Raw genomic sequence first — 27,690 nt, forward strand, 5'->3', positions numbered from 1 at the left:
CACGCAAGGCTTTTGTAATATTCCCACTTAAGATCCTTTGAATTCACCAGCTCTTGATTATGATTTAGCCCCTTGTTAAAGAAGAAAATCTGGAAATCTGGTCTGTGCGTCGCCACAACTGAGAACCAATAATCATGATTGCTTCACCTGGACATGCCTTTATGGGTGGAGCCAGTATAGGGCTATCTTTTCACTAGCGTTGAAAAACTCCAGCATCCTGATCATCGAGCTTGTTCAATCCATAAGAACGGCCTATACTTCCGAATTGCCAATAAGACTGGCGTTCATGGAACAATCAATTTAAGTTGCAAACACAAATAATCTGATCAAAATCCAGTTGGGAGCTATCAGATTTTGATTGCTCTCGTTGGAAATTTTGATTGGTTGTTGACAACGATTTGCCCATGTATGGATTTTGCTTGTTGTACGTCTAAGATTATGTACTATTCCCTACTGTACAGCGCTGTGGAATTTGTGGCACCATATAGTCATTCAACCTCTCACCGCTCCACATCTGCTGCATCACTTTGGAAATCCTTACACTGGCTCCCTGTGCTCTCCAGAATCAAATTCAAATTACTCACCCTTACCTACTAAGTCCTCAACAGCACTACCCCTGCATACATCTCAAATCTCATATCAAAATACTCTCCCTCCCACCCTCTTAGATCTACTTCTGACCTGCGCCTTGTCTCATCTCTGGTAGCCACCTCTTACTCCGCCTACAAGACTTCTCCCGTGCTGATGATTTCCTACCACACTCAATCAGACTTTCCCACACCCTTCAATTCTTTAGACACTCTTTGAAAACCCCATCTCTTTTTTAGAGGTGACCTTATCTCCGATAACACTGTCCATACTAATGCACCTTCACAACAGTCCCAATCTCCACTCTAAACCACATTTGCTCCTTTTGTTTCAACTATGCCCTCTTCCACTTAGAATGTAAGCTCTCTAATGAGCAGTGTCCTCCATACCCTTTGTTTTCATGTTTGCACTTATTTTGTCTACCTTTGTGTACCCTGTTTTATGTATGTACTGTTTTCCCTACTGTACGGCACTGCAGAGTACTGTGGCGCCTTACAAATCTATGATAATAATAATAATAATAATAATAATCACCTACTCACGTGGAACTGCACTGAATTAGGAGAACTGCTGGTGTGAGGCAATTGTACTAAAGAAGTACAGTGTCATAATTAAATCACATACATTTTTAAACAATTAAAATAAATATAATTTTATTGATAATGAAAGGCTTAAAATTTATCAAAGAGTCCCGGTGTATTGCTGACCATTATTAATGTAAACTCCGTAAACAATGCACTACACATACAGTAAGAAAATATATATATAAATCATTGTGAACCAATTTGTATCCACTTAAAACCATCTTTTATTACCTAATGCAATTGCAGTATCTGGTTAGGGTGCTCACTACTGGCTGTTAACAATATAACAATGGTTTTACCCAAACTCAGTAAATAATATGTTGTATACATCACACTTGCTTAGTAGAACAGCACAGTTGGAATGGGTTGTCTTGGGACAATGGGTGGCACTTACCGATCAGGATACTCAGTGGCATACCGTATCTTCTGTGTCATTGAGTTGTTATCGCAGCCAGCACTGGAGCAGATACCATTCATTCCTTCTATGCTGGAAAAGTTATACCCAGATGTGGTCACAAAGTATGTGGGGACACCAACCTCAAAATACAGGTTGAGATGGTTTAAATACTCCAGCACATAGGAGTCCTGTGGAGAGGTAAATCACGGAGCCATTAGCTGTATAGTAATTATCGATGTATAAATGTATATGGCTTCCATGTGGTCATGTTTACCAGGGAAGATCCCTTTTTTTCCAACAAAACATTTAACGTACAATACTTATTTTCCCAAAATGGTATCTACTGATGAATCCAAATAACCTAGACAAGTGGGAATAGGCTCTTATAACCATTTTCTCCTTATCTGGGACATTAAAAGACACATGGAGTTTTGAGTTATGGAGTTTTATGGCCATAGGACACTTCATGTTATATGGGTGTCATGGTTTTTCATGTCAGAATTGTGGGAGCCCTACAGAAGTAGTCAGGAGAGGGCTGCCAAATTTTAGCTTGGGGGGCAAGACTCGACTCTGCAGCCTATTAGGGATATTTTAAAAGGAAAAAAAGGCAGGTGGCCCAGTGACCCAGCCCAAGGTGGCTCACTATAGGACCGGCTAGGGGGGCACATGCCCCAGCCCAGCCTGCTCCTGGAAGTAGTTAAACAGAACCGCCATATATAAAGAGATACAAAAATTAACATGTCGCACCAATTGTTTAGAACTCCATTCCCAATCATTCAATATTTCTCAGAAATGTATTTCTTTCTTTTAATATTGTCTGGGGTGCAACCTTAAAGAGTATAACATTCAAACAAAAGAACAAGATTTTTGTTTAAAAGGTGCACTGGAGGAAAGCACTCTCCAGTGCACCTTGTAAATAAACTTCTTGTTCTTTTGTTTGAAAAAAATATATAAAAGGAGATGTCATATTTACCAGGGGTACAGACAGCTCCTGATTTAGACCCACACGAGAATGCATCATAAAATATATCCCACAGCAGAACAGGAAGATGAAAAGCACCATCTGTGGACAGAGGAGGAGACACCGGGAGATTAGTGGATGAGGACATGATGTGTACAGAGGATCAGCCAGAACTTGTGAAAGATGGTATAATAATTGACGAGGAGTGTAAAGTGATTTAAGGTAAGGCTTAGGTGATTTGTACAGCAGAGAACAGGGCATGTGTACAGTACATTCCACGGTAGGAATCATGGGTGCAGCAGTAAATTTGATAATAAAGGTCATAAACTGAGCAGTGGATTATACAAATAATTGCATGAAGTGGATAAAACAGTAAGGAACAGTAGCTGAGTACTGAATTACACAGTATCGGATATGAACTGTTGTGTAGTGGATTACACAGTATGGGATCTGAGCTGTTGAGCAGTGGATTACACAGTATGGGATATGAGTGCAGTGGATTACACAGTGTATGATATGCGCAGTTGTATAGTGTATTGCACAATATGGGATATGAGCTGTTGGGCAATGGATTACACAGTATGGGATATGAGCTGTTGTGCAGTGGATTACACAATACGGCATATGAGCTGTTGTACAGTAGATTACATAGGATATGGGTTATGTGGACTAGATTATACAGGAGAAATCACTACTCACCACTATGACCCGGCTGACAGGGTTGAGTATAATGGGGCAATACACCTTCTTCATGAATGAGACCAACAGCCCCTTAGACTTCTTCTTCTTCTTGGGTTTTTCACTCTTACTCTTGATGCAGCAGCAGATATCAAATCGAGAGCCCTGGTGGATAAGCACATGGAAGACATGGTCCCTCACACAGTAAGTGGTATTGTATGAAACACTTAATATAGCAAGTGCATAAAGCAATGAGGTATCCCCCATATCTCCAGATCACTTGTTTTACCTCTTGTCGCTTTGTATCCAGTGACACAAGAGCCACAAACATGGAGATTTGGAGAATAAAATCAAGCAGGATGGCAAGGGCCGCATTCAGGGCAAATGTTCGAACAGCGGGCATCTGTGTGAGGGCACCTGCAGCCAAGGTAAACAGACATTCACAATTACAATTAATGCACAATTACAAAGCAACTTATGGTTTTGTTGTGTTTAACTTGTGAAAAGGGATGGAATGACAGAAAGTATTAGTGGGCTGGACTATGCTAGCAAACATTTGTTAAAATGGGCTCTCCTGCATTTAATAAAACAGCTGCGGGATGTATCCACTGTACACTCTTCAACTGGCCCCCACTAATGTACTTGGTAAGCTGTGCTACCAATAGACTGATGTAGTTACCCTGTGAATGATGGAGCCCTTTGTGACATCATTAGACTGGACAATGTGTTTTTGGCTTCAGGCCCATAAACCAATTTGGACTGGTGTAGTCCATATGCCAGGACTGTTTTTGAGTCCAAGTCTAGCCCTGTTTGTCACATACAAACAGTAATGTCACTGGTTGTTAGTGAACTCTTTGTTTACTTTTTCAAGAATTTTGATACACCCCACTACATTCTCCTTTAAAGGAAAAGTATGGCTTATTTTAACAATTTTATATATTAATTATTAGACAGATTAAAAGTTTGTTTAGTAGTGAGCTATACTATTGCATTCTGTAGATGACTTTAGTGTTTGATATAAATACTTCCTACTTCCTGTGTAGCACCACCTACTGTCCGTCAGGTGACTCTACACCCCACCTATAAAATTAAATCAACAGCTATTGTAGTGTTATGATGCTGCTTCTGTGAATGTATTACCTAGAAAAAAACAAAGGGACTCAGAGACACTGCAAAGCAACATGCTAGGGGCCACTTGGCCAAGGACTCTTCCGATATGCTCCTCCCTTTGCTCACCCTCCTTCCGCTCATCTCTCTGAAAAATGAACAAAAAATATAGCAAATCACCAACAAGAATATAATGATGGAAACATGTTCATAATTGATATATAACGCTGAACCCATGCTGCTGCTCAGCCCATGTAAGATATCTGCATACAGGTTTGACAACATCAAATATCTGTTTATATTTCTGTCCACCTAATAAATTCACATACAGCAACTCCTGCCATGCCAGCCTTCACCCTGCACAAGTGCTGCTAGATGTACTTTACACTTTACAGGGACAAGTGTACATTGCATCCACTGGATCATCTATAGGTATATCTTGTAGGTGGATAAATACACATGGTTGTCTATTACAAGCTCAGACAACCTATGGATCTCTAGTGGTTGTGGAACCACAAATCCCAGCATACCCTGTGACTGGCAGGACATACTGTGACTTGCAGTTTTACAACACATGGAGGGCCAGATGACAATGTGAACCTCTGCTATGTAACAGCCACAGATAAAATATGACGGAGCGCTCAAACTTGGTCTTTGATTGAATCGTCGTACCTGTAGTTCCAGCACAAAAATGAAGATGTTGTCAGCTCCCACAGCTAGAACCAAGAACGGGACGACCTCCACAATGACAAGGGAGGATGGTATACCAAGGTAACAATAGAAACCCATTGAGGACAACACTGACCCCAGGACAACCAGTATTCCTCCAAGGCCTAGGGTCACTTTAGAGTCCACCTAAGGAGAAACAGGAGTGATTAAAGAACACAATCTGGGGCTTTTATCCATAGAGGAAAAATGGATTTGTTTATTATTTGGAAAGAGTAGATTGCAGTTGTTATAATGGGTGTGGCTGCCATCTGATTATTGAACTTGTGGTTTGGTTGTGATATGGGGTTTTGCTGTTAGTTAAAGCACATTGTGTAGGTACAGTGCAATGGGATCGTGCTAAATGTTTCAAAACACTTACTCTGTTAAAGAGAATAATTAAAATATTTTATAGTTTAGCAGTCCCCATGGAAGGAGTGTCATTAAGTCTATTATCTACAAGTATACCTAGCTCTTTATCCTAGCTTTATCCTATTCATAACAGACTTGCTCAACAATGTGTCACCTAGGATGTAAGCTGCATGCATATCTTACTCTCAAATGTGTGACCTCAAATTTATCCAGATAAGGACACCATAGGGTAGAGCCATTTTGAAATGCATGTGGACTTTATGTCAGATAGCTCTATGATGAATTAATCTGTACTTTGCATTTAATAAAGGAGTCTCTAAACAATCAAATTTCACAACAGGTTGAGAACAAAAACAAAATCGCTAAATTGCCATCTCTCACCAGTACCCTCCGGCAGCTGCTGTACTCCCCTAGAGCCAATGCTATGTACAAGAAGATCACCAAGTAACTGATGGCAAAGATGGGAATGTCTTCTGTGGTGGTTCGGCTGATCTCATCCTCCAAAGATCGCTATTGAAAAAACAGATTTAGAAACCAGATAGAGTAGAGCAGAAAGAGGAATAGGATGGGGTGCTAGGTAGAGTTAAATTTAAACAAAAAGAAATTAGGTAGAGTGGGGGAAATAGAGAAAAAGCTAGTAAACAACCCTGTAAAAAATGGTAAATAGAGAATGCATGTCACTTACCTCTGCCATATATGCAAAGGTCAGTTTACTATTTGGGTTACTTCGATATTCTTTCAAGATATCCAGAAATTTTTGTTCCCAAAGCAATGCGTAGTCAAACCGGGGGTCCGTACGGGCAAAGTTGTTAAGAGATATGGTCAAAATCAGAGCTTCTGATTCAGAGTAACGATAGTCTGTGGGGACATAGAAAGAGGATGGAGGTTTGTCAGACTAGCAAAAGGGAAGCAGCATTCTTTCTGACAGTCAGTTCATTATGTCACTGTTATTGCTGAAATGTCTGTTCTTTATGTGAATTGCCATTATGGGGAAGCAGTACATTTTATTGGGGATAAATGTGGCTACGTTTTGTTGCTAGTTATTCAAAAGAATGTTATAAACCATACACCTGGTGGCTGAGAGAAGGTACTGCACCCATAAGTGACATCTAAGAAAAAATCATACAATACAAGAAAAAACTCAGAAATTATTACATTTTTAGCAGCTCAATTACATTAGAATTTATTGACAGAATTATATGGACAAGAAATGTCAGTAAAACGACAGTAATTATGATAAAAGAATAAAACATTGATTTATTGGTCTCTTTTTCCTAAATACATTGCTTTATATAAACTGCTTCCCTCCAATCTTTTCAGCCACATGTTCATATTGACCAGCATAGTTATTTATACTTGTTGTCCTTGGATATTACGCAGCTCTGCTGTCATCTGTGCATTGGATACAATTTTATCCAGAGAACAGCTCTGTGTTGTATCCAATGGCAACAAAATAACAACCCTACATGATAATATAAATATAAGGCTACAAAGCACCAAAGAAACAAATAAAGGAATGTAGTAGTAAGTAATATTTACAGGAGCTCATGCACAAGTCAATACATTTTAGTAATCTAAAAGACCCCCTTTTAAATAGGGAATGCATTTAATGTGGATGGAAAGGAGAAAATGAACAATCTCATATAATAAGGATGTTTTACGTGGATGAGGAAATGTATAGGTGATAAGCAGAGGACAGACATGTGATGTGGAGTAGTGACTGACTCCAGAGGTTTATAGTGTGTGTAAATCGGATAGAAGTGAGAATTATAATACATAAATATAGAATGAGCTGCTTTTACCATCATAGCCTCCCACAGCAAGGAAGGGGAAGACAGGTGCACCATACTCAGATATGCAGCTCAGTTCCAAGTCTGTTATGTCCTTAAATGACAGCGGGGTGCTGCAAAGAGAATTCACAGAGATGAGTAGCTGAAATTAGATCGGGAGTTGTGCACCGATTTATTATAGGCCGAAAGGCCCTATTGCCGCCCAAAAAAAACCTGCAATACTGGTTATCCCTAGGATGGCGATAGTGGACAAGAATCATTAATTCTTTGAACAAAGTAAGTTTTTTAATGTGTAAAGGTTTTTAAATAATTCATTTTTTTAAAAATAGTTCATCTATTTTTTTAGCATCTTCTTTTCAGGTCCACTGCACGTGTGTGAAACAGCCAGCTAAATTACGCATTTGCATAACTACAGAGACTTGCCTGGCAAAGTGGTAAGTTAACCCTTACTGCTCCGGGCCAGTCTTAGCAGAACAGCTGGATGGACCATGAGGGCAGCACGACAAATTGCGGCAATAAGTTCAGATAAAAAATCATGCTAGTGAAGGTCTCTTTTTACTCAGTCAGGACAGATATTTCTAATAGTTCTCAGCCTTAGTCCCCCTACTCCCAGGCTCGTCTGTGACTTCTACTGCTGGAGTTCCTGCCAACCAGTTGTTCCCACTGCACGTACATTCCTTCCAAACAAAATGATATCTGTTTTACGACTATATATATATTACATCTGTGTCTATCTATATTTGCAAGTAAGCAATACACTATTATAGCACTATACCAATAATAAAATAATGATAATAACAATAATGATAATATACCACGTAGCCCTACTTGTCTTCTTAACCATCCCACCATTGCAAGAAGCTGCCTTCAATAAATGAATACACAGAGAGAGATTGTGCATAAGGGGGTTATAATATGTAACCTCATTTTCACCTAGAATGGAGGGGTTACATTCACACTGCAAAATGTCACACTCAAAGGTTTTCTATGAAATGTTCCTGCTAACATCAATCCCACTGCCAAGAAACAAGTGCAATTAAAGTGATACTATTCAGAAGCTAGATAAACAGATTCCAGCTAGAGACTTTCAAGATTACCTAGTATGGTATGACATGACATATTAGTTAGGCAATACAGGTTATTACCCAATTTCACTTTATTTCCTGCTTTTGTCAATGTACACAGTACAGTGTTTTGCTGCTTGTACTCTGATCCCAGTGGGAGACAGGCATTTACTTTTTCTAAAGGGAGTCGTACAGTTAGTACACATGGATATTGTTTGTGCAACCATGATACAATCTGTCTGTGCATTTATAGCTTGGTGAATACAGCATGACCAGCAATTCGAATAGATTATCACTGATCCCTATGAACACGATCAATACTTACAAGTATTCACCATGAATTTTGGTTGGACCATGAGGGCAACATGCCTTATTGCCTTGGTTCCATAGTCTGTCCATTTTTCACTCTGAATGTTCTGTTGCTAGTATGTTCTGTGCCAAAACCAGGAGGTGAGCCAGAAAAACAACATTTTTGTATTTACCATAAAATGTCTTTCTCTTAACTAGAGATGGGCGGGTCCGGTTCCCCGAGAACCGAACACACCCGAACTTTGGGTATCCGAGTACCGAGCTGAGCAGCTCGGTACTCTCCCGCCCGTTCCGAATCCAAATCGAGGCCGAACGTCATTGTGACGTCGGATCTCGGGGCTCGGTTCTCGCGATACTTCAACATTATAAATACACGCCTCCACAGCAATCCATCGCCATTTGACAGAGGGAGAGAGCAGGGTGTAGTCACAGGCTGATTAGAGCAGGGACAGAGAATCCAATATTCTTCTTGCAATTGCTCTAACAAAAATCGTTAGAGAAGAGAGGAGGATAGAGGTTTATTATTTTTTGTTAATATTTGGCACTCCCCAGTGCTTTTGGGGTGTCCCCCATAATTGTGCATAAATATTTCTGGCTGTCAAAAGTCATATCTGTCAGCAGTATCTACCAAATAATTTTTAGCACTCAGTGCTTTTGGGGTGTCCCCCATAATTGTGCATAAATATTTCTGGCTGTCAAAAGTCATATCTGTCAGCAGTATCTACCAAATAATTATTAGCACTCCTCAGTGCTTTTGGGGTGTCCCCCATAATTGTGCATAAACATTTCTGGCTGTCAAAAGTCAACTCTGTCAGCAGTATCTACCAAATAATTTTTAGCACTCCTCAGTGCTTTTGGGGTGTCCCCCATAATTGTGCATAAATATTTCTGGCTGTCAAAAGTCATATCTGTCAGCAGTATCTACCAACTAATTGTTAGCACTCCTCAGTGCTTTTAGGGTGTCCCCCATAATTGTGCATAAATATTTCTGGCTGTCAAAAGTCATATCTGTCAGCAGTATCTACCAAATAATATTTAGCACTCCTCAGTGCTTTTGGGGTGTCCCCCATAATTGTGCATAAATATTTCTGGCTGTCAAAAGTCATATCTGTCAGCAGTATCTACCAACTAATTGTTAGCACTCCTCAGTGCTTTTAGGGTGTCCCCCATAATTGTGCATAAATATTTCTGGCTGTCAAAAGTCATATCTGTCAGCAGTATCTACCAAATAATTTTTAGCACTCCTCAGTGCTTTTGGGGTGTCCCCCATAATTGTGCATAAATATTTCTGGCTGTCAAAAGTCATATCTGTCAGCAGTATCTACCAACTAATTGTTAGCACTCCTCAGTGCTTTTGGGGTGTCCCCCATAATTGTGCATAAATATTTCTGGCTGTCAAAAGTCATATCTGTCAGCAGTATCTACCAAATAATTGTGTAGCCACTGATACACAAATTGAGGATGCCACTTTGGAAATAGAAGAGGATGAGGGGGAGATTTATGGAGGTGACGAGGGCGCTAATGAGGATGTTGATGATTATGATGCAGACAGATACCAGATTGCCTTTCTCAATTTCTATTTATATTCTAGATTATACAACGGCTGAATAGTTTTCTATTTTATTCCTAGTGGAGAGGGGATCTGATGCAGACAGATACCAAACTGCCTTTGTCCATTTCTTTGTATATTCAAATTTCTAGTTCTACAGTCTATGCAGGCTGCTTTTTTTTTTCTCTTTTACTACACGTGGATGAAGGGGGGGTCTGATGCAGACAGATACCAAACTGCCTTTGTCCATTTCTTTGTATATTCAAATTTCTAGTTCTACAATCTATGCAGGCTGCTTTTTTTATATTCAACTACAAGTATAGGGCGGGAGGGCATAGATAGCCACCAAAGTACCGTGGTCCATTTAATTCTACTTTCTAGCTCCACAGTCTGTGCAGGCTGCTTTTTTTTTATATTTAACTACAAGTGGAGGGCGGGGGGGCTTAGATAGCCACCAAAGTACCATGGTCCATTTAATTCTACTTTCTAGCTCCACAGTCTGTGCAGGCTGCTTTTTTTATATTCAACTACAAGTGTAGGGTCTAATATACACCCAAAGATGATGGCTACATTGCCAATAATCAAAGATGGAGGAGGTAGACAACCAGGTTTGACTGTATAATTTGCAGACAAGTGTTCGCATTAAGGACGGCCTACCAGGGATTCAACTGTTTTTTCATAATTTATTAGCTTTAGAATGACCTCACTTATCTAAGAAACTGGTGGAGCACTAAATTAGGTTATTTTAGACCCAAAAAATTGTATTTTTTTCAAAAATAGCAAAACAAAACCAAACAAAACCAAAACCAAAACCAAAACACGCAAGGGCGGTTTTGCAAAACCAAAACCAAAACCAAAACACGAAGGTAATCCAGATCCAAAACTGAATACAAAACCAAAACACGGGGGTCAGTGACCATCTCTACTCTTAACACAGTTGGGGGACACTGCTCACTATGTGGTATAGAGGTGGCTGTGTGGAGTTAGGCACTAAAAAGACCTGTTTGGCCTGATCCCATCCCCTCTATGCCCCCTCTCACCAGAGATATCAGTTATTTATCTTACAAAGCCACAAGAAAGATGCAACACAATCAACAGAACACCCATGAACCGTTAGAAACAACAAACAAGTGTGGGATCGCAGTGTCCCCCAACTGTGTTAAGAGAAAGACATTTTACAGTAAAAATGTACAGTTGTTTTCTCTTGAACATACAGTTGAGGGTTACTGCTCACCATGGGGACGTTCCAAAGCTGCCCCTCATGGGTGGGAACACGCAGCCTGACCTGCGCACAAAACTTTTTCGGCCAAAACTAGTGTCTTTGGAGGCAAAGACTTGGAAACGTTAACATTTAGTGGATAAGTGGACAGACAACCATGTGGCTGCACAACACAACTGCTCGACTGAGGCCCTGTGCCCTGCTGCCCAGGAAGTACCAACCGACCTAGTAGAGTGAGCTGTGAGGCCCTCAGGAATCGGAGACACCTGAGAAATATAGGCCTGCCTAATAGTAGCCGTTTTCCACCTGGCTATAGTTTTGTGGCTGGCCAGCCACGTTTTCGAGCATCATACAGAACCAAGAGACTGTCTGTCTTGCAAACTGAAGATGAGCGATCCACATAGGTCCGTAAGGCTCTGACTACATTCAATTCCATTAGAGAGCCCTGACTGTTGGGTGAAGGATCTCTAGAAAACGTCGGGATCACTATATCCTGGTTTCTATGAAATTTGGATACAACTTTTGGTTGAAAGGAAGGCAGAGTCCTCAAGAGAGCCCTGTCATCATGAAAAACCAAGAAGGGAGCTCTACAGGAGAGTGCTGCCAACTCTGACACACGTCTTGCCGAAGAAACTGGGAACAAAAAAGCAACTTTTCAAAAGCTTGAAGGAAATAGATTCCAGTGGTTCAAACGGCGGTTTCTGTAATGCAGTTAGTACCAAGTTAAGGTCGCAAGGAATTTGGTCCTAACCTAAACTTGGTTAGGACCAAAACTTGGTTAGGACTTTTCTCCAGGGGGTACAGATCCCCTGGAGAAAAGTCTGGCAGCAGAGCCAGACGTCTCTGAAAATAAATTGACAGGGCCGACACCTCTACCTTAAGGGATGCCAGCCGCAAGCCCTTAACCAAACTGTCCTGAAGGAATGCTAATACTGTGGCTAAATGGAAGGAAGAGGTTGACACACTTTTCTGCTCATACCAACCTATATATGTCTTCCAGACACAATGATAATTTCTGGAAGATGTTGGTTTTCTAGCTTTTGTCATTGACCCTATCTGAGAAAGTCTTACGTCGGAGGATTAAGGTTTCAACCTTCAGGCTGCCAAAGCCAACCGTGCTAGGTCCTGATGAAAAAACGGACCCTGGCTGAGCAGATCTTTCCTGAGAGGAAGGTTCCAAGGTGCATCCTTTTTCATGGTGACAAGATCCGCCTACCAAGGTCTTCTTGGCCAATCGGGTGCCAGAAGAATGACCTCGACACCTTCTTCAATACCCGGGGTAACATTGGTATTGGGGGGAAAATGAAAACCAACCCGAACCTCCAAGGAACAGTCATGGCATCCACTAGGTACGCTTGGGGATTCCGTGACCTGGCACAACACTTGGTGATCTTGCAATTCAACCGAGAGACCATCATGTCCACCTCCGACTGACCCCACCTTTGCACAATCAGTGAGAAAACCTCTGGGTAGAGGGATCACTCTCCTGTGTGAATGGCATGGTGACTCAGATAATCTGCTTCTAAATGGGGATTTGACCTGTTCCACTTCGAAAGGAGCTCTTGCTGGAAGAGGCGAGAATAGAATCTTGCAAATTGAACTACTTCGAAGCATGACACCATGCGTCCCATCATCCTCATGCATTGAAGGATGGATACAATATCAGGGACAACAGAGCTTTTACCTGTTGTTGCATGGTCCGGATTTTTTCTGGGCCAAAAAACTCTTTGGCATCTGGTGTCGAACAAAAGGCCCAGGAAAACCATGTGTTGAGTGGGCACTAGACTGGATTTTTTGAAGGTTATAATTGCAACCATCACTGCCATGACTTTCATAAATACCCTTGGTGCCTTTGCCAGACCAAAGGGCAGAGCCAGGAATTGAAAGTGAGATTGGTCCACCATAAACTTGAGGAGGTTGTGATGTCCCTGCCATATTGGTATATGAAGGTAAGCATCCTCAATGTCCAAGGATGCTAAAAACTCGTTCGGTTCCATTGAATTTATTACTGAGCTGAATGATTCCATACGGAAACTGGGAACCCTGGATGAACGTTGAGGGACTTTAAGTTTAGAATGGGATGGTATGACAGGTCTGGTTTTTGTACCAGGAAGAGATGTGAGTGAAACTCCAACCCCCGTTGTTCTTTTGGTACCGGTACAATTACCCCTGACCCCAACAGGGAGAGAATAGCTTTTTAAAGAGCCACACTCATGGCTCCTTCTCGCGGAGGGGGAGTAACCATGAAACGCCACGGGGATGGTCCCAGAAGGTCTATGATATAACCCCTGTGAACTATTCCTTTTACCCAGGTGTCTTTGGTAGAACTGTACCATTGGTCCAGGAACATCAAGAGATGGCCCCCACCACCGTACTTCCGGAAGGGGGTGGGAGGAGTCATGCAGGTTGTTTGTCTGTTGTCTTTGGATTTGGGCGCCGCCCTGTCCAAGTCTGCCTACCTCGCTGTGCGCCTCCCCGGGGTACAGAAGAATAACCTCTGGTGGGGGTCTCTGGATTTCCTTGCAAAACGAAAGGAGCGAAAACGCCTACCTTTTGTCTTGTGAGCAGCCACTGGCAGTATTATTATTATTAATTTTTATTTATAAGGCGCCACAAAGTATCCGTAGCAAACAATGGCACAGTACAAGGTGAAACGCACCTTGTACTAAATGCGCAATGGGAGCATCCATGCTGGGGCAAAACCTTCTGGGTGTAACGCACTTCTTCCGCCAGTGGCCCGAGAGAATAATGCTGAACCATCATATGGTAATGCCTCCAAAGCCTTTTTGGCTTCAGCATCGGCCTCCCAGAATCTCAACTGCAGTGTGCGTCTAGCCGCCACTGCCAGGGAGGAGGTCCGGGATAATCCCTGACCTGTGTCAAGTACTGCATCTCCCAAATATTCGGCCGCTTCCTTAATGTGGTCGGCCAAGGAAGACAGTTCAGCTCTAGGAACTCCCGATTGAAGACCATCATTAAGAGAAGAGGCCCACCTTTACACCGTTTTATCACCCATGCTGCTGCCGTTATGGGACGGAGGGAAGCCCCTGAAGCAAAATATATAGATTTCAGGATGCCCTCACATTTCAGTAACATCTTTTAAGTTAGCAGCACTGGGTAGTGGAATAATGGTGGATTTTGCTAAATGCGCAATGGGAGCATCCGTGCTGGGGTGATTTTCCCATGACACCACTTCAGAGTCTGGAAACGGATAAATAAGGCAAAACATTCTGGGAATCAGATAGCTACTATCATTCTGGCCTCTTGCCATATCTCTGACAATTGTGGGGAGGATGGAAAATAAATTATTTGTTTCTTTTTCCGTTTCATCTCTTGGAGTTGCTGCGACGCCTGTCTCAAGGGAAGTGTGTCCTCAGATTGAGTCTCTAGGGCAAGAGAGTTAGGATTGTTAACATCTACCATCTCAGACCGTATGGTGTCCCGCTTGAGCTCCATAATAGAGATTTCCAGTTCCCTAGCTCAGGTTGGCTCCGGTACACCAGAGACCTCCCCAGATGAGCGCTGGCCCAGGTCCTCAGCCTCACAAGTGACGCATAGAGCATCCGGGTCTGACCATCCACAAGGTAATTTTGTTTGGCACTTTGAACAAGAAAAATATGATACCAAAGTGGTTTCGGCAGCCTTGGGCTTGGAACTAGTCCCTCTTTCTGACATGATGGCACCGCAGAAAGGAGAGAGAAATACAAAACACACTTTGTATAATACAATCTGACAATAATTCACACACACACTGACTTTTGTGTCAGAAAAATCAGTAACACAGATTATTGTATACACTACACAGTAATATTAGTACATATCCCAATATATATATATGGAAGTACTATATGCGATTGTGTGTGCGTATTTGTTTGAGGTAGTGCCCACTATATAATAAAGGTGGAAATATATCTATATAGGAAAATATAACATACAATCAATCAAGCCTATAAGGCTACCATTAGAGGCCGTATGATCAGCTTGGCCTCTCATGAGAAGAAGCTACATCAAAAGGCGGTTATTGATCTAGAAGCCCAAATACAAACTTTAATTAAACAACATCAAATATACCCCAAACGCAAAACTTATCTAAAACTTCTGGCTTTACGAGAACAACTTGGCAAGTTACTAGCTTCCAGAGCGGCCAAGACTCTTCAATGGTTGCAACAGCGCTACTATGAAAATGGGGACACAGCTGACACACTGCTTGCTCGTAGGCTTCAAAACAAACGGACCCGTAATCGCATTGTGTCCATTAAAGACCAAACACAACAATCATTATATGATCCCCAATCGATAGCTGATAGATTCAGCGCCTACTACACTCAGCTATATAATCTTCCCCCATTGGCAGGCTCTCTGGATGCTCTTCATGCTCAAATGCATGATTATCTTAATACTTCCTCCCTCCCCCGCCTTACTGACGCGCAGCTATCAATTTTAAATGCCGACATCACAATAAAGGAGATCAAGATGACCATTAAGACTCTTAGGAATTCAGCAGCACCAGGCCCAGATGGCCTTACGGCATTGTACTACCAAAAATTTGCCTCCGATCTTGCACCAATGCTTCTTTCTCTTTTTGAGGCAATTCTGAGTGGTAAAAAGTTTGAGAGAGACACCAGCAGAGCGGATGTCATTGTTATTGCTAAAGAGGGACGGGACCCTAGTCTACTCGCACGTTTGAACTTCTAAGAAACCCCGAAGCCATGTTCCCATTGTGGAACAATCTAGCTTTTCCGCCGGGACAACAATACTCCTCTTTCCAGCACTGGTCCCGTCAAGGCCTAAGGTTCATTACTGACATAGCGCCTATGTGGATATTCCCTGACTTTGCAGACATACAACGAAGATATAAAATCCCCCATGGCCATTTCTACCAATATCTTCAATTAAGACATCTATATCAATCCATGCCAGCACTCAAGCTCATATACCAACTCACGCCCTTAGAAACTTTTTGTAGAGGTAAATCCCTCCCCACTGGTTTAAGCTGTGAAAGATCGCTATGAACTGAAATGGAAAGAGGACCTTAACTTGGATCTGGAGGTAGAGGAGTGGGCTAAGATCAGGACACGAGTTGCCAAGAGCTCTATTTGTGTACGAACGAAAGAAAACTCGTACAAGATCCTGTATAGATGGTATTTGGTTCCAACCCGCCTGAAAGCTATATATCCCGGTTCCTCGAGCCTGTGTTGGAGATCATGTGGACAAGAAGGCTCATTTCTACACATTTGGTGGTCCTGCCCTAGGGTCGTGGGATTCTGGCGAAGAATTCATAATTTAATCCATAGAGTCACCTCTATACAAATTCCTCCCTGCCCCTCCTACTCCTTACTACATAGACCCATACCGGATACGGATAAATACACAATATCACTGGTGAGCCATATACTCAACGCTGCCAAATGTGCAATAGCAGCAAGCTGGAAACAACCAGAACCCTCCGCCTTACCTGAAATTATTAACAAAGTATGGCACACTTACCGTTGTGAACATATTACAAGCATTATTAATGACCGCCCCAACAAATTTCGAGCAATCTGGAATGATTGGCTCGTCTCTTATGAAGCGGACCAACCAAGACTTGATTAGAGCGAAAACTGATGTTTTCAATATCAGTTACGCACTATATACCTAGATGCCAGGCCAGACACCTGTTTTCCTTCCCCCCCTTACCATACTAACACTCCTTTCCCCTGACTCCTTCCCTTCCCCTCTCCTTCTTCGGAGAATTCCCTTCCTTCTTCCATTCCTATCCCCTGCTTTTCTCTTCCCTATCCTTACTTTTATTGTTACTACTCATATTGATCTTTTTTTGTAATCACTTTATATTTGTTGTTTGCGCAATGTGACTTATGCTATGTACTGTTTAAAATTTGAAAAATACCCTAATAATATATGTTTTTTTAAAAAAAAACATACAATCAATCACAGGCAAAAAGTATGAAATAGAAATTCACTCAGCCAGAGAATTCAAAAGTTTTTTCCCCTCAGGACAACTGTGACAGGCACCACAGAGACTGTGAGCAGTGTAAAATGGCTGCTGCTGTGAGGAAGGCCTGGGAAGGATTGTCTTCTTCCACTAGAAACTTCCTCCCGTTCACAAAATGGCACCTGTATCAGTCACAGAAAAACTGGTAGGAGCTGTGTGGAGCTCCCTGCCAGTGAACTGCCCCATGACTTGGTACCTGGCACCCCCTGCTGTCTGTCCTCAACGGAGCTGTGGTGCGCAGGTGTGGGCAGAGACCGCCAGCAGCTCCGTCTTAACCCAGCTGGAAATGGGAGACTGGAGCTGCTGCCGTGGCTACCGATGCGGTCCGTCTGCTGTCCCGGAGCAGCGCTGTGTCCCCGGTCACTGCCAGGGGTGTAACGCTGCATCACCATGCTTTGGAGCATGGTGATGCAGTGTTACACCCCTGACAGTGGCTTCATTTAAATCATCTGCTGTATTATTATAACTCACTTGATGCAGTACAGGAAATGATCCCTCCACCCCACACGACCAGTTTCTCCAGACATCGTCTGTGTCACCTCCAAGTTGAATCTAGTTTTGTTGTTCTGAAAGTATTGCATCAAGCTGTTCACACAGCAATCCTCTGCTGAGGGGTTTGAGGGATTCAGGGGCGCGTAGCAGATATCCCGTATCGTTATGTTTTTATTATGCTTCTCTGACCACACCTAGAAGGGAAAAAGAGAAGATTCAGCATGTTGCGGGAAGACCTTTCCAAGGTTGAGACATTGTGCACAGATGCGAAAGCTTGAAAATATTTCTTACTGACAATTGTATAAAAATTTACTGGCAGCTATAATTTGGGAGGACTCCCCGAAATTCAGGAGTCTCGCAGACATTCAAGGAGAGTAGGTATGAACAGCAGGCATACAAGCTACTTGCATAGTAAGGATTTTGAGACTTTTTTTCTGCTCATACTGTCCAACTGTCCTGACTTTCATGTGACAGTCCCTTGTTGTGGCAGCTAAAATGGTGTGGATTTTTGGGATTGGACTCTGGCATCCTGTGGAAAGCCAAGTCAGGGAGGTGTCTGGGTGGTCCAGGCAAGGGCTGGCTGGGCTAGGTGGCCGGGGGCATCTGCCCCATGTGCTGGTTCCATAGTGGGCTATCTTGGGCTGGGTCCCTGGGCCACCTGCATTTTTTCCCTTTAAAATAGACCGCTGAGTCGAGTCTTGCCCCCAGCTAAAATTTCCCAGCCCTCCCCTGGGTTCAGGCATGGCCTAATTTACCTGTTTTTAGGCAGGAATGTTGGGAGATATGCTTTCTATGTGAAAAATGACTTAATATGCTTAGCGGACATAATTATTAAACAATTATGTGCTGGTGCTGCTCAAAATACCTCTCTCCCATTATATTTAAATGTGAAATGAAAACATTTGAGAAAAACCTTTTTAAACAGAAACTATATCAAGCGGATGTATTGCCCAGCAGCTACAGAAAGTGGTCTGCACACTAAATATAGACAAAAGTAATAGTCAAATAAGGCTGTATCAGTTATGAAGCATGCTCAATGAAATAAATGTATAATAAACAACAAATAAACAATGACAGGTGTAAATGTATATATTAGAGGGAAAAGTGCTCCTATTTTGTCTACACTGTACATCACTTATGACGCTCCCTGGCAACAGATGGTTATTCCAGCGCACACCAAGGCGGCCACCTTCTCTATGTGGGAAATGCGTCTGTTATCTGGAAGAGCACCTAGATTTGTCCACATAGGCGCATTGTGCACTAATGCAAGCGTCACGGCAACCTAATCTACCACTGTAGAACCAGCGCTTTCATTGTATACAGTTTTTCTGTTTTTCTCCTAAAATACTTCTCAGTTTAGCTTCATTTATGGTTTAAATTAATCCCAAGAGTGAGGAGGGCATCGGGACAGCACTTTTGCCACATGTAATGTATATTTGTTTGACATAACCTGCCCTTCATGAAATCATGCTAACACTGTGTGTGTTCTGGAATTAATTTCTACAATATATTTCAGAATGACATACCCCACAATTTCTTCAAGCTATTTCCTACAATTCCCTAAATTACATAAATATAAGAAATAGTGGTTTACCAACTAGCATTTTAGTAGCCCTTCTCTGAGATTTTTTCTATTTAATTAATGTATTTTTGAAGATAGGGATTCCAGGACTGTACACAGTACTCTCGGTAATGTTTTACTAATGACCTGTAACATGACAATATAGCCTGTCTTTTCCCATACATCATAGTATTCTACTGATTTTCCCACTGCTTGACTAAAGTCTCATTTCTCTAAATTACTGTGCTTTTTTTTAGTCCTTCTATCAACCTGTTTGTACTATTTGCAAAATTACATACTTTCCCTTGTAAACCACAAGTAAAATGACTAATTAATATTTTAAACAAAAAACAGGACCCAATCCCCGATACCACTTTCTCAACAAAATCCTGGGTCAGAAATGGGAAAATGAACATGGTTTCAACCCGTGTTGCAACTCTTCACACTGAACTTTGGTCCTGGGTATATCCCGGGGCATTTTCAAGTTGAGCCCCTCCAATGAGCTGCTTTTAACTGAATCTAGCTCGAATAACCCGGGAACACCTATGCGATTTTTTGCTTTTGAATGAATTTATTGTGGACTTTGCTAAAATCTAAATAAGCTACAGCCACTGATCCACCCTGATCTATCACTGTACTTGAAGACTTAAAAATCCATTAGGTTTCTATGACATGATCTCCCAGCGGCAAAATTTTGCTGCATTGGTTCTTGCAATTAGTTTGAAAATTCTTTTTTTTAAAGTGACTCGTCTTTTTTAATACTCTTGGATGTCTACCAAAACCACTATTTTTGTCATCAGTTCTATTGGTCGGCTTTGGTCACCAGTATCTTAGTATGATGTCCTTATTTCTGTATTATCTTACCTGAAGATTTTACACCATTATCAGGAAAATTTAATAAGACTGTGGAAAGGCTTTATACAAGATGTATTTTCTCAGTGGGTGTGAATTGTGAATAAAAATGCTAATATATCTTAACTTACTTTCCAAATATAACAATTAGCATTTCAGTACAAATGTACAAAGATCAATGCAATTATCATTGTGAGCAAATTAAAAAATGAGCACTGAATATATTAGAGCGAAAAAGGCAAGATAATGTAGACGTTACTCACATACAGAATATAAGTGCTAAGGACTTTTAAAAAACGTATGTAGCTCCTAAAGTTGTTGTTGCTGGGTTGTGCTAGCTGCTAAGAGCAAAGATGGACGTGTTTTCACTTAGCTTTTCCATTGTCTTATTAAATAAGCATGTACTGTATGTTTTGCAATACTGGCTTAATGTGACATTATAAAACTGGAATTCACAGTGACAGAGTAGCTGCTTTTATTGTTGTATAATGTCACCTTCATTATTTATCACATCAGTCTATCCTCACTCCTTACATTTATTTCTTACTGCCCACCTCGGTTTATCTATCTACTGTAATACGTGACACACAAACTCCACAAAAATAATATTGCTTCTACTTTCGGAATATGTTGATGTGATCTCACTGGGCAAAGGCATTTGTCATCATGTTGTGCTTGTCTGTATTAACACACTTACTTCAATGTTCTGCAACTTGGTCTGAAGGTCCAGCATCTCCAGGAGGATATCTGGTGAAAGGATTCCACTAAAGTTCAGTTGCCCAAAAAAAAGAGAGTTATAGGTGTATGAAGAACGATTCGGCATTGTGATGATAAGCTGGTTAGTTCTGAAGAATGGATCAAAATTTGAATCGTGAAAGTCTTTTTCTTGTCTACCTCGACTGTTTGGTGCTGACCACAGTTCTACAGGGTCTGTAGTCAACTTAATTAAGGACATGCCGGCTGAAAGTACAACAACCACAATTACAGAGATACCAATGACTGTTTTAGGGTAAGTTGCCATGCGAGTGCCCCACCATTGGAATGTTCTCTCCATGGAACGGTTAGTCAACAAGCTCACCCTCTCGGAACAATTCAGGTCAGCATATACAACACGTGGCACTTCCTTCTTTTCGCCTTTTCTGCACTTATTTGTGGCACATGTTATGACCCAGAACATAAAGAAGAAAAAGATCAAAATGAGAAAAATGGCAATGCTCACTATCAAGTATCCATCAATATCTGCTAGCATGAATGGTTCTGGTAGAGGCTCTGGTGAAGGAATTTTTGGGCATGACTCTGTACAGTCCTGGCAAGTGCAGGCATTTTCTTCCTGTCCTCCAGGACCTTTGCTACAACTCCACACTGTGCTGTCATGTGGCACAATACCACCACCAACCTCAGTGCCACTGTCTAGTAGTCTGAAATCAATGATTAGAGGTGCTAACCCATTGCTGATGTCTCCTTGGAAGTCCAGCCAGCGCTGAGTGGTGCAAAGTTTTGCTCCATATTTTCCACACATTGTATCAAGAGCATATCCCCCTGTGGCAGGTAGACGCACATTAATGCAGGAGTCAAAGGTTTTGTCTGCAAACTGGCGCCGATAGAAGCACTCGTACTCCAGTATACCTAGCTCAGGCTTCCCATTTACAGTGGTGGAAAATGTACGGGTGACATTTATGAACAAGCTTTGGTTTGGGCTGCAGATATTCTGGCAATGCATGTTGGCAAAGTTTTCAGCACATGACGGACATCGACTCAAGATGGCCTTAGATAGTGCAAAGCTTTTCTGGATGCTCCGTAATTGATCGGGAGAACAGCAGGCATACGTATTATCATCTCCATTGTACAACATTGGGCAGATGTCCCTGAGGAGCAGTAGATGTGTCCCATTTAGCTTATTGGCCTTCTCGTTTGACACACAAGGGGTATTTGCTGGAATCAGGCTATTAGACACCTCCGGATTAATACCACACTCATCATATGTAGAACAATACCCCTCCTGGTGTATAGAGGTGAACCCTATAACCTGTATGGTAAAAACATAATGAAACATAAGGAGATATGTAATAAATTGTGTGGGGCTTAGTGATGTAGTAAGAATGTGTGGCAAAGTAGATAGAGGCTTTAAAAGCAAAGTGAACTTTATATATGGTTAGAGCGAGATCAAACCTATGGGGAAACAAGTTACAAATGACAAGTAAATCTGATTTCTCACTCTATAGTGAAAAGATCAATGGGAAGTTTTCACATATTTTGGTCACTGCTGAGCTCGAGGGATGGGTTTAGAGTCTGTACTGCACTTGGTCGTTCCTAATTTATTGATTAGTTAAACATCCTCTCCTCTATAAGGAGGGGAAAAATCCAAACAGAGAAAGTTAAAAACATAAAGCTATGCTGTACTTGCTAAGTGATCAGTGCAGTCCCAGCCCTGGCCCTCCCAAGTTACATACTGTAAATATAGCCCTTCAGCCTCCCTTGGAACAATGTTATGTATTGTGTGAAGTTATAGTCACAAAAGAAAATGGATTACCATTTAATAAGAGTACTCACCTGAAGGGGGAACACTGCCCCCAGTATTACCACTGTGATAATCCTGGGCAGCATCCTTCTCTCCTTAAAAATAGCCCAAGGAGGTGGGTGACAGGTAGACCGGATGGTAGCTGTGCCAGGAGCAGGGATGTTTCACTGTACAAGCAAAACTCACAATGTAGTATTGATCTGACTTTTTCAAGCTCTGTATTCTCCACAGAAGCCAATTGGGAGTGACAGATGTTATTAATCCTGCTTCTTATTAACTAGGAGAGGAGGGGGTAGGGGAGAAGTCCACACTTTGAACATGCTGCTTCCAAAACTATGAGAGAAGCAATTTCCCATCATACTCTCTGTGATCTGAATATAATAATTGTGCTTTATGAAATGTTTTCATATCGACTTACTATACTTATCAAACTTCAGCATTCAAAATATTAAGATCACATTATTGAGATGCCCCTAACATGGAAATCTATAAAGTAGGAATTCTGTGTCCGGGACTGGATGTACTTGCTCACCACCTCCCCGGGCTCATTTTGTGGTGACTCCTCGCTCTACTCATAAATACAGATTCCAATCTGCCCCAGGTTCCATATAAGTAAAGGAAGCAATTGTTTTCTATCAGTAAATAAAATGAGCAAGGCTTTTTATTGCTGGCAAGCCTGTGTACCCCCAAAGCACTAACGCTGAACCTCCAACTGCAGCCCCCAGCTCTTTCCTGTTTTATTGTTAGATTTGTTTGTTGTGGCTTATAACACTTGTTTTAAATGCTTGCTGTTTTGTTATTACAGTTAGGTGTCTTTTTTTATTAAATGTATTGTTTTAACTTATTACTGAAGTTAAGGATAATGTGTGGACGTTTTTTTGGAGGTTAAAGGGCCACATAATGTAGCCCCTGAAGTGTTTCAGGTTTGACTGCCTCAATGTCCACATTAAAGGATTATTTTTGTGTATACCATAAATCAGGTCTTCTTTGCTAGGCAGTATTAATAGAAGCATGCAAACTAGATGTAATTACATATTAGCCCCTAATGCCAAAATGGGTATGGCCTACCAAAATATAGGAGTGGTTACAGTAAATGGGAGTTGCAGATCAACTTTAACATGTTTCCACACTAGTTTGATAGAAGACTCACTTTAGTATTCTGTGCTGGAGGGACAGAGCCTGATAATCGGTAAAAGTCCTCTTACCGCTGCCGGCCATTTGTATGTTAAATTTCATGATAGAAGATTTCTTTAAGCAGAGATAGAAAATCTTCATAACAGCGGGCTCTTGTTAAATAGTCCCCTGAATACAATAGGTGATCTCAAATTCACCTAAAATTTATTCCCATTGAAACCAACACTAAAGTTGGTGAAGTTCTCACCTAATTTAAAGTAATGAATTGAAAATTGATGTCTGCAATGAAAAACATTGCACAATATGGGAATTGAGTCAAAACATACCATATTAGCAACGTACAAAGGTCAAAGTTATATCATGTTGGGACATCCCGGTATCTCTGGTCGGTTGAGACCTTTGGAGTACATTCTGATTTGTTTTTTATGAAGTTTCCAAGCCCAGAATTTTCTACTTGAATAGCAGAGTAGAGCAGAGGATATATTGAAAAACAAATACGCTTGGACATTATTTATTATTTTAGGATCAATACACTTGATCGGATTTTTATATTCTACACTGAGAAAATTCACATCACAATACACTATCAGTCATTCTTCTGATCTGACACCACCACATTTATTAGAGGAAGATGAGGAGCTTTGATTTCTCCTTCTATTTAAACAATTGTGAAGAGGAAGGACACCTCTTATCTTAGCAGCTTCCATACCCCCATTTCCACCCCAAAAGAGGGGATTGTTAATTAGTAACAGGAAACCTGGGGTTTATAATTATATAGGTATTATAATGATAAGGTACCATGAGTGAGCTGTGTGACACAGGGACAGGATTCCCCAGTGATGCAAGAGTAGACCTAGGGGTATATTTAGTAAACTGCGGGTTTGAAAAAGTGGTGATGTTGCCTTAAGCAACCAATCAGATTCTAGCTATCATTTATTTTGTACATGCTACAGAATAACATCTAGAATCTGATTGGTTGCTATAGGCAACATCTCCACTTTATTCAAACCTGCAGTTTAGTAAATATATATAGTATCAACCAATCATCAAGAACTTGTTAATCGTGTGAAGGCTATAGTAATTACCTGTCTCTTGTATAAATTATTACCTATATCTTCCCTTCCTATAATTAAATGATGGTAAATGCACCTACAACCTTGTCTGTTTATAGCCAAATAAGGTCTTCTATGAAATAGGTCTACGAAAATTACATATTAATCGGATATAAATGAAATAATTAAAAACGCAAATGTCTGCAAGCGAGATAATCAAGTACAAAATCAACCCTATTAGTGTTGATTGCGTAGAGGTACAGAGTTTTTAGTTAGAGGTATTAAAGGCAAAACACACATTTTGACTGAAGGGTGCACCAAGCCTCCCCTTTGCGAGAATGTAGTCCCAATGCTAGTAACCACTGCAACTCCGCCTGGTTACAGCAAGGCCAACCAGATTTCCACATCCGTAAGACGAGGCGGTAAGTTGGGTCGGCCATTGAGCTCGGCAAGAAAATAGACTTCATATGGATGCCAAGTCCTCCTCATAGATAAAACTTTGCTTCCTGGATGGATGTAACACAGCAAGTACCAGGCTGCCATTAAAGCCGGTTTCGGTGAAAGCCACTACCAGAAATTAAAGGCCTGCCAGCCAAGTGGGGCTCGATTTAACCCTCTACCCCGAAGACCTTCGTCAGGGATGTAATAGCCTACTGAACCCTGTCACCACACTGTGCCTATTCAGTCTATTCACTAGAAATAAGTGACATCACTGAGGCATGAGGCACAAAGTACCTTAGGTTCAGTAAATTGGCTGTACATCAATTCAGCTCACAAACTGTCACTTTGACCCTTTATCACTCCTGTTATTTAAGTGTAGTGCATGAAAAAATAAAATTACACCCACAGTTTCAAGGTCTAAGAGCCAGTGATATCTGTTCTGTAAATGACTATGCATTTGTAATTGTAAGTACCACAGAGTACAAACTTGTTCCATATGGGAACATACGACTTTCAAACTGTTGCTCAGCAATACTTACTTTGTTCTATGATTTCAGCTCTGGGTGGAGCAACTCTGAGGCATTCTAATTTCCAGGCTGAGATTGGAGGTCTGCGAAGATCACATAGGGTAATACTGGGTGACGTTGTATGGAGTGACTCTTATCCTGGAGTTCTGTTATTGATTGAAATGATATGTAAATTCCCATGTCATTGGGTTGTATTAACACGAACACTCGCTGCCTATCTGTCTCGTTATCAAATTGAGCTCTTTGTTACCAAACAAAGCTGATATTAGAAGAAATTGCAAGATTGACATGTGCAAAGGGCAGTGTAAAGTGGTCTATGTGTAAATCAGCTCAGGAATCTGGAGTGCTGCAGAAGTGTGTCTTTACTAGCTACAGTCATGCTAAAAGAAAATGACTGCAGGGTGTGTGGGTGTAAGACACTGTTCAGTTGTTGAATCCAGGAAAAATGTGCAACAAGACTAAACATAATCTCAAAGAATGGGAGGTTAAGTAGCATAGTCCTAGAATTTTGGATTAGGTCTGGAAATTCCCCCAGACCTGGTGACAAAGAAAGGGGTTGTAGTGTGTACAGTGTCTGAACAGGCTCACTATTGGGCAGGGGAATGGGACAGCCCTGCATCCCAATAGATGTTTCTTCAGGGTACTCATTGTCCATGATGAAAGGTGTTCTGACACCCTCAGTCGGTGTCAGGTGAGGTGGAGGTGTTGGCTCACACCCCCCTACGAGGTGACACCTGTTGTGCTCAAACAAAACACTATTGGAAAATCCCTGCACAGTCCCGACTCTGGATGGGATCCTGATGCGGACAGTCTGCCCAGGGGACAACAGTCTCAAACAATGGGATGTTAAGTGGCCTGGAATCCTGTAGAGTATCTTCCATGTTGTTCTTAACTTGTGGTTAAAGTTTGAGCTTGATTGTGGGAATGATTGTGTGGGTGCGCCTGGACAAAAGGTGCTGAGCAGGAGAAAGAAGTTCATCTCTCTGGGTATTTCTCAAATTGAGGATCGCCACTAACACTTCAGAATCAGTTCTACAACATTTGTCTTATAGGTGCCTCGCATAACATACGGCCTTTTCTGCTAATCCGTTGTACTGTGAATATGGAGGACTGCTGGTGACATGTGAAATGTCTCATTCATTGGTGAAAATCTGGAACTCACTACTCATGAACTGCATAGCACTGTCAGTAAGTAGCTTGAATGGTATGTCATGTGCAGAAAAGTGTAATTTTTTGTTGATGACTGTAGCACTTGTCAATTTGAGAAGATTATCTATCTCGAACCAACCGGAATATGAATCCAGGTGCACTTTCCCCCTCCATTCAAAGAGATCTACAGCAACAACGGACCAATGGAGGTCAGGAACCTCATGGAGAGTGAGCGGTTCCTTGGCATGATGGACCCGTAAAGCATTGCAGAGGGAAAAGGCAACCCGCTCAATGTCAGCAGCCATAGAGGGCCAAAATAGGGCATCCTTATGGATGCTTAAATAGGACATCCTTATCTGTATGGTGGCCTCATGCCCGGGGTGCCCCTAATGCTGTCATGCGATTTACTTTATCACTTTATCCTTCATGGTCAGAGGAACACGTCTGGGAGCACATATTGTGGGAGGAAAAGTCACATCTAGATGCATGTGATAGGTACCTGGGAGTTTTCCAATTGTATTGCAATTAAACAAATCAGCAAAATCTTTTAACTCTGGAACATTCTGTTGCACTTAAAGTTATTAGCCCTAGTTTTATGCTGTCCAGAAAACCTAGGAGCAGTTTGACATTACCGGCCAGTATATGA

The 27,690-nt window shown here is 41.5% G+C and overlaps 1 protein-coding gene across 1 annotated transcript in view; it reads right to left on the reverse strand.

Moving 5' to 3' along the window:
* The window catches only part of LOC142151514 (NPC1-like intracellular cholesterol transporter 1), a 36,090-nt gene extending 13,121 nt beyond the window's left edge, over positions 1–22,969 (reverse strand). The window contains exons 1-12 of the mRNA XM_075207244.1: positions 22,774–22,969; positions 20,921–22,249; positions 17,790–18,004; positions 7,195–7,295; positions 6,078–6,250; positions 5,774–5,902; positions 4,988–5,170; positions 4,349–4,463; positions 3,498–3,625; positions 3,230–3,373; positions 2,543–2,632; positions 1,567–1,757 (exon numbers count right to left, since the gene is read on the reverse strand). Of these exons, the coding sequence (XP_075063345.1) occupies positions 1,567–1,757; positions 2,543–2,632; positions 3,230–3,373; positions 3,498–3,625; positions 4,349–4,463; positions 4,988–5,170; positions 5,774–5,902; positions 6,078–6,250; positions 7,195–7,295; positions 17,790–18,004; positions 20,921–22,249; positions 22,774–22,827 (2,852 nt within the window). The 5' untranslated portion in view covers positions 22,828–22,969. The remainder of the gene's footprint in view (positions 1–1,566; positions 1,758–2,542; positions 2,633–3,229; positions 3,374–3,497; positions 3,626–4,348; positions 4,464–4,987; positions 5,171–5,773; positions 5,903–6,077; positions 6,251–7,194; positions 7,296–17,789; positions 18,005–20,920; positions 22,250–22,773) is intronic.
* Positions 22,970–27,690: the final 4,721 nt, after the last annotated feature.

The sequence above is a fragment of the Mixophyes fleayi genome, chromosome 4 (assembly GCF_038048845.1).
Source record: "Mixophyes fleayi isolate aMixFle1 chromosome 4, aMixFle1.hap1, whole genome shotgun sequence".
Classification (NCBI taxonomy): domain Eukaryota; kingdom Metazoa; phylum Chordata; class Amphibia; order Anura; family Limnodynastidae; genus Mixophyes; species Mixophyes fleayi.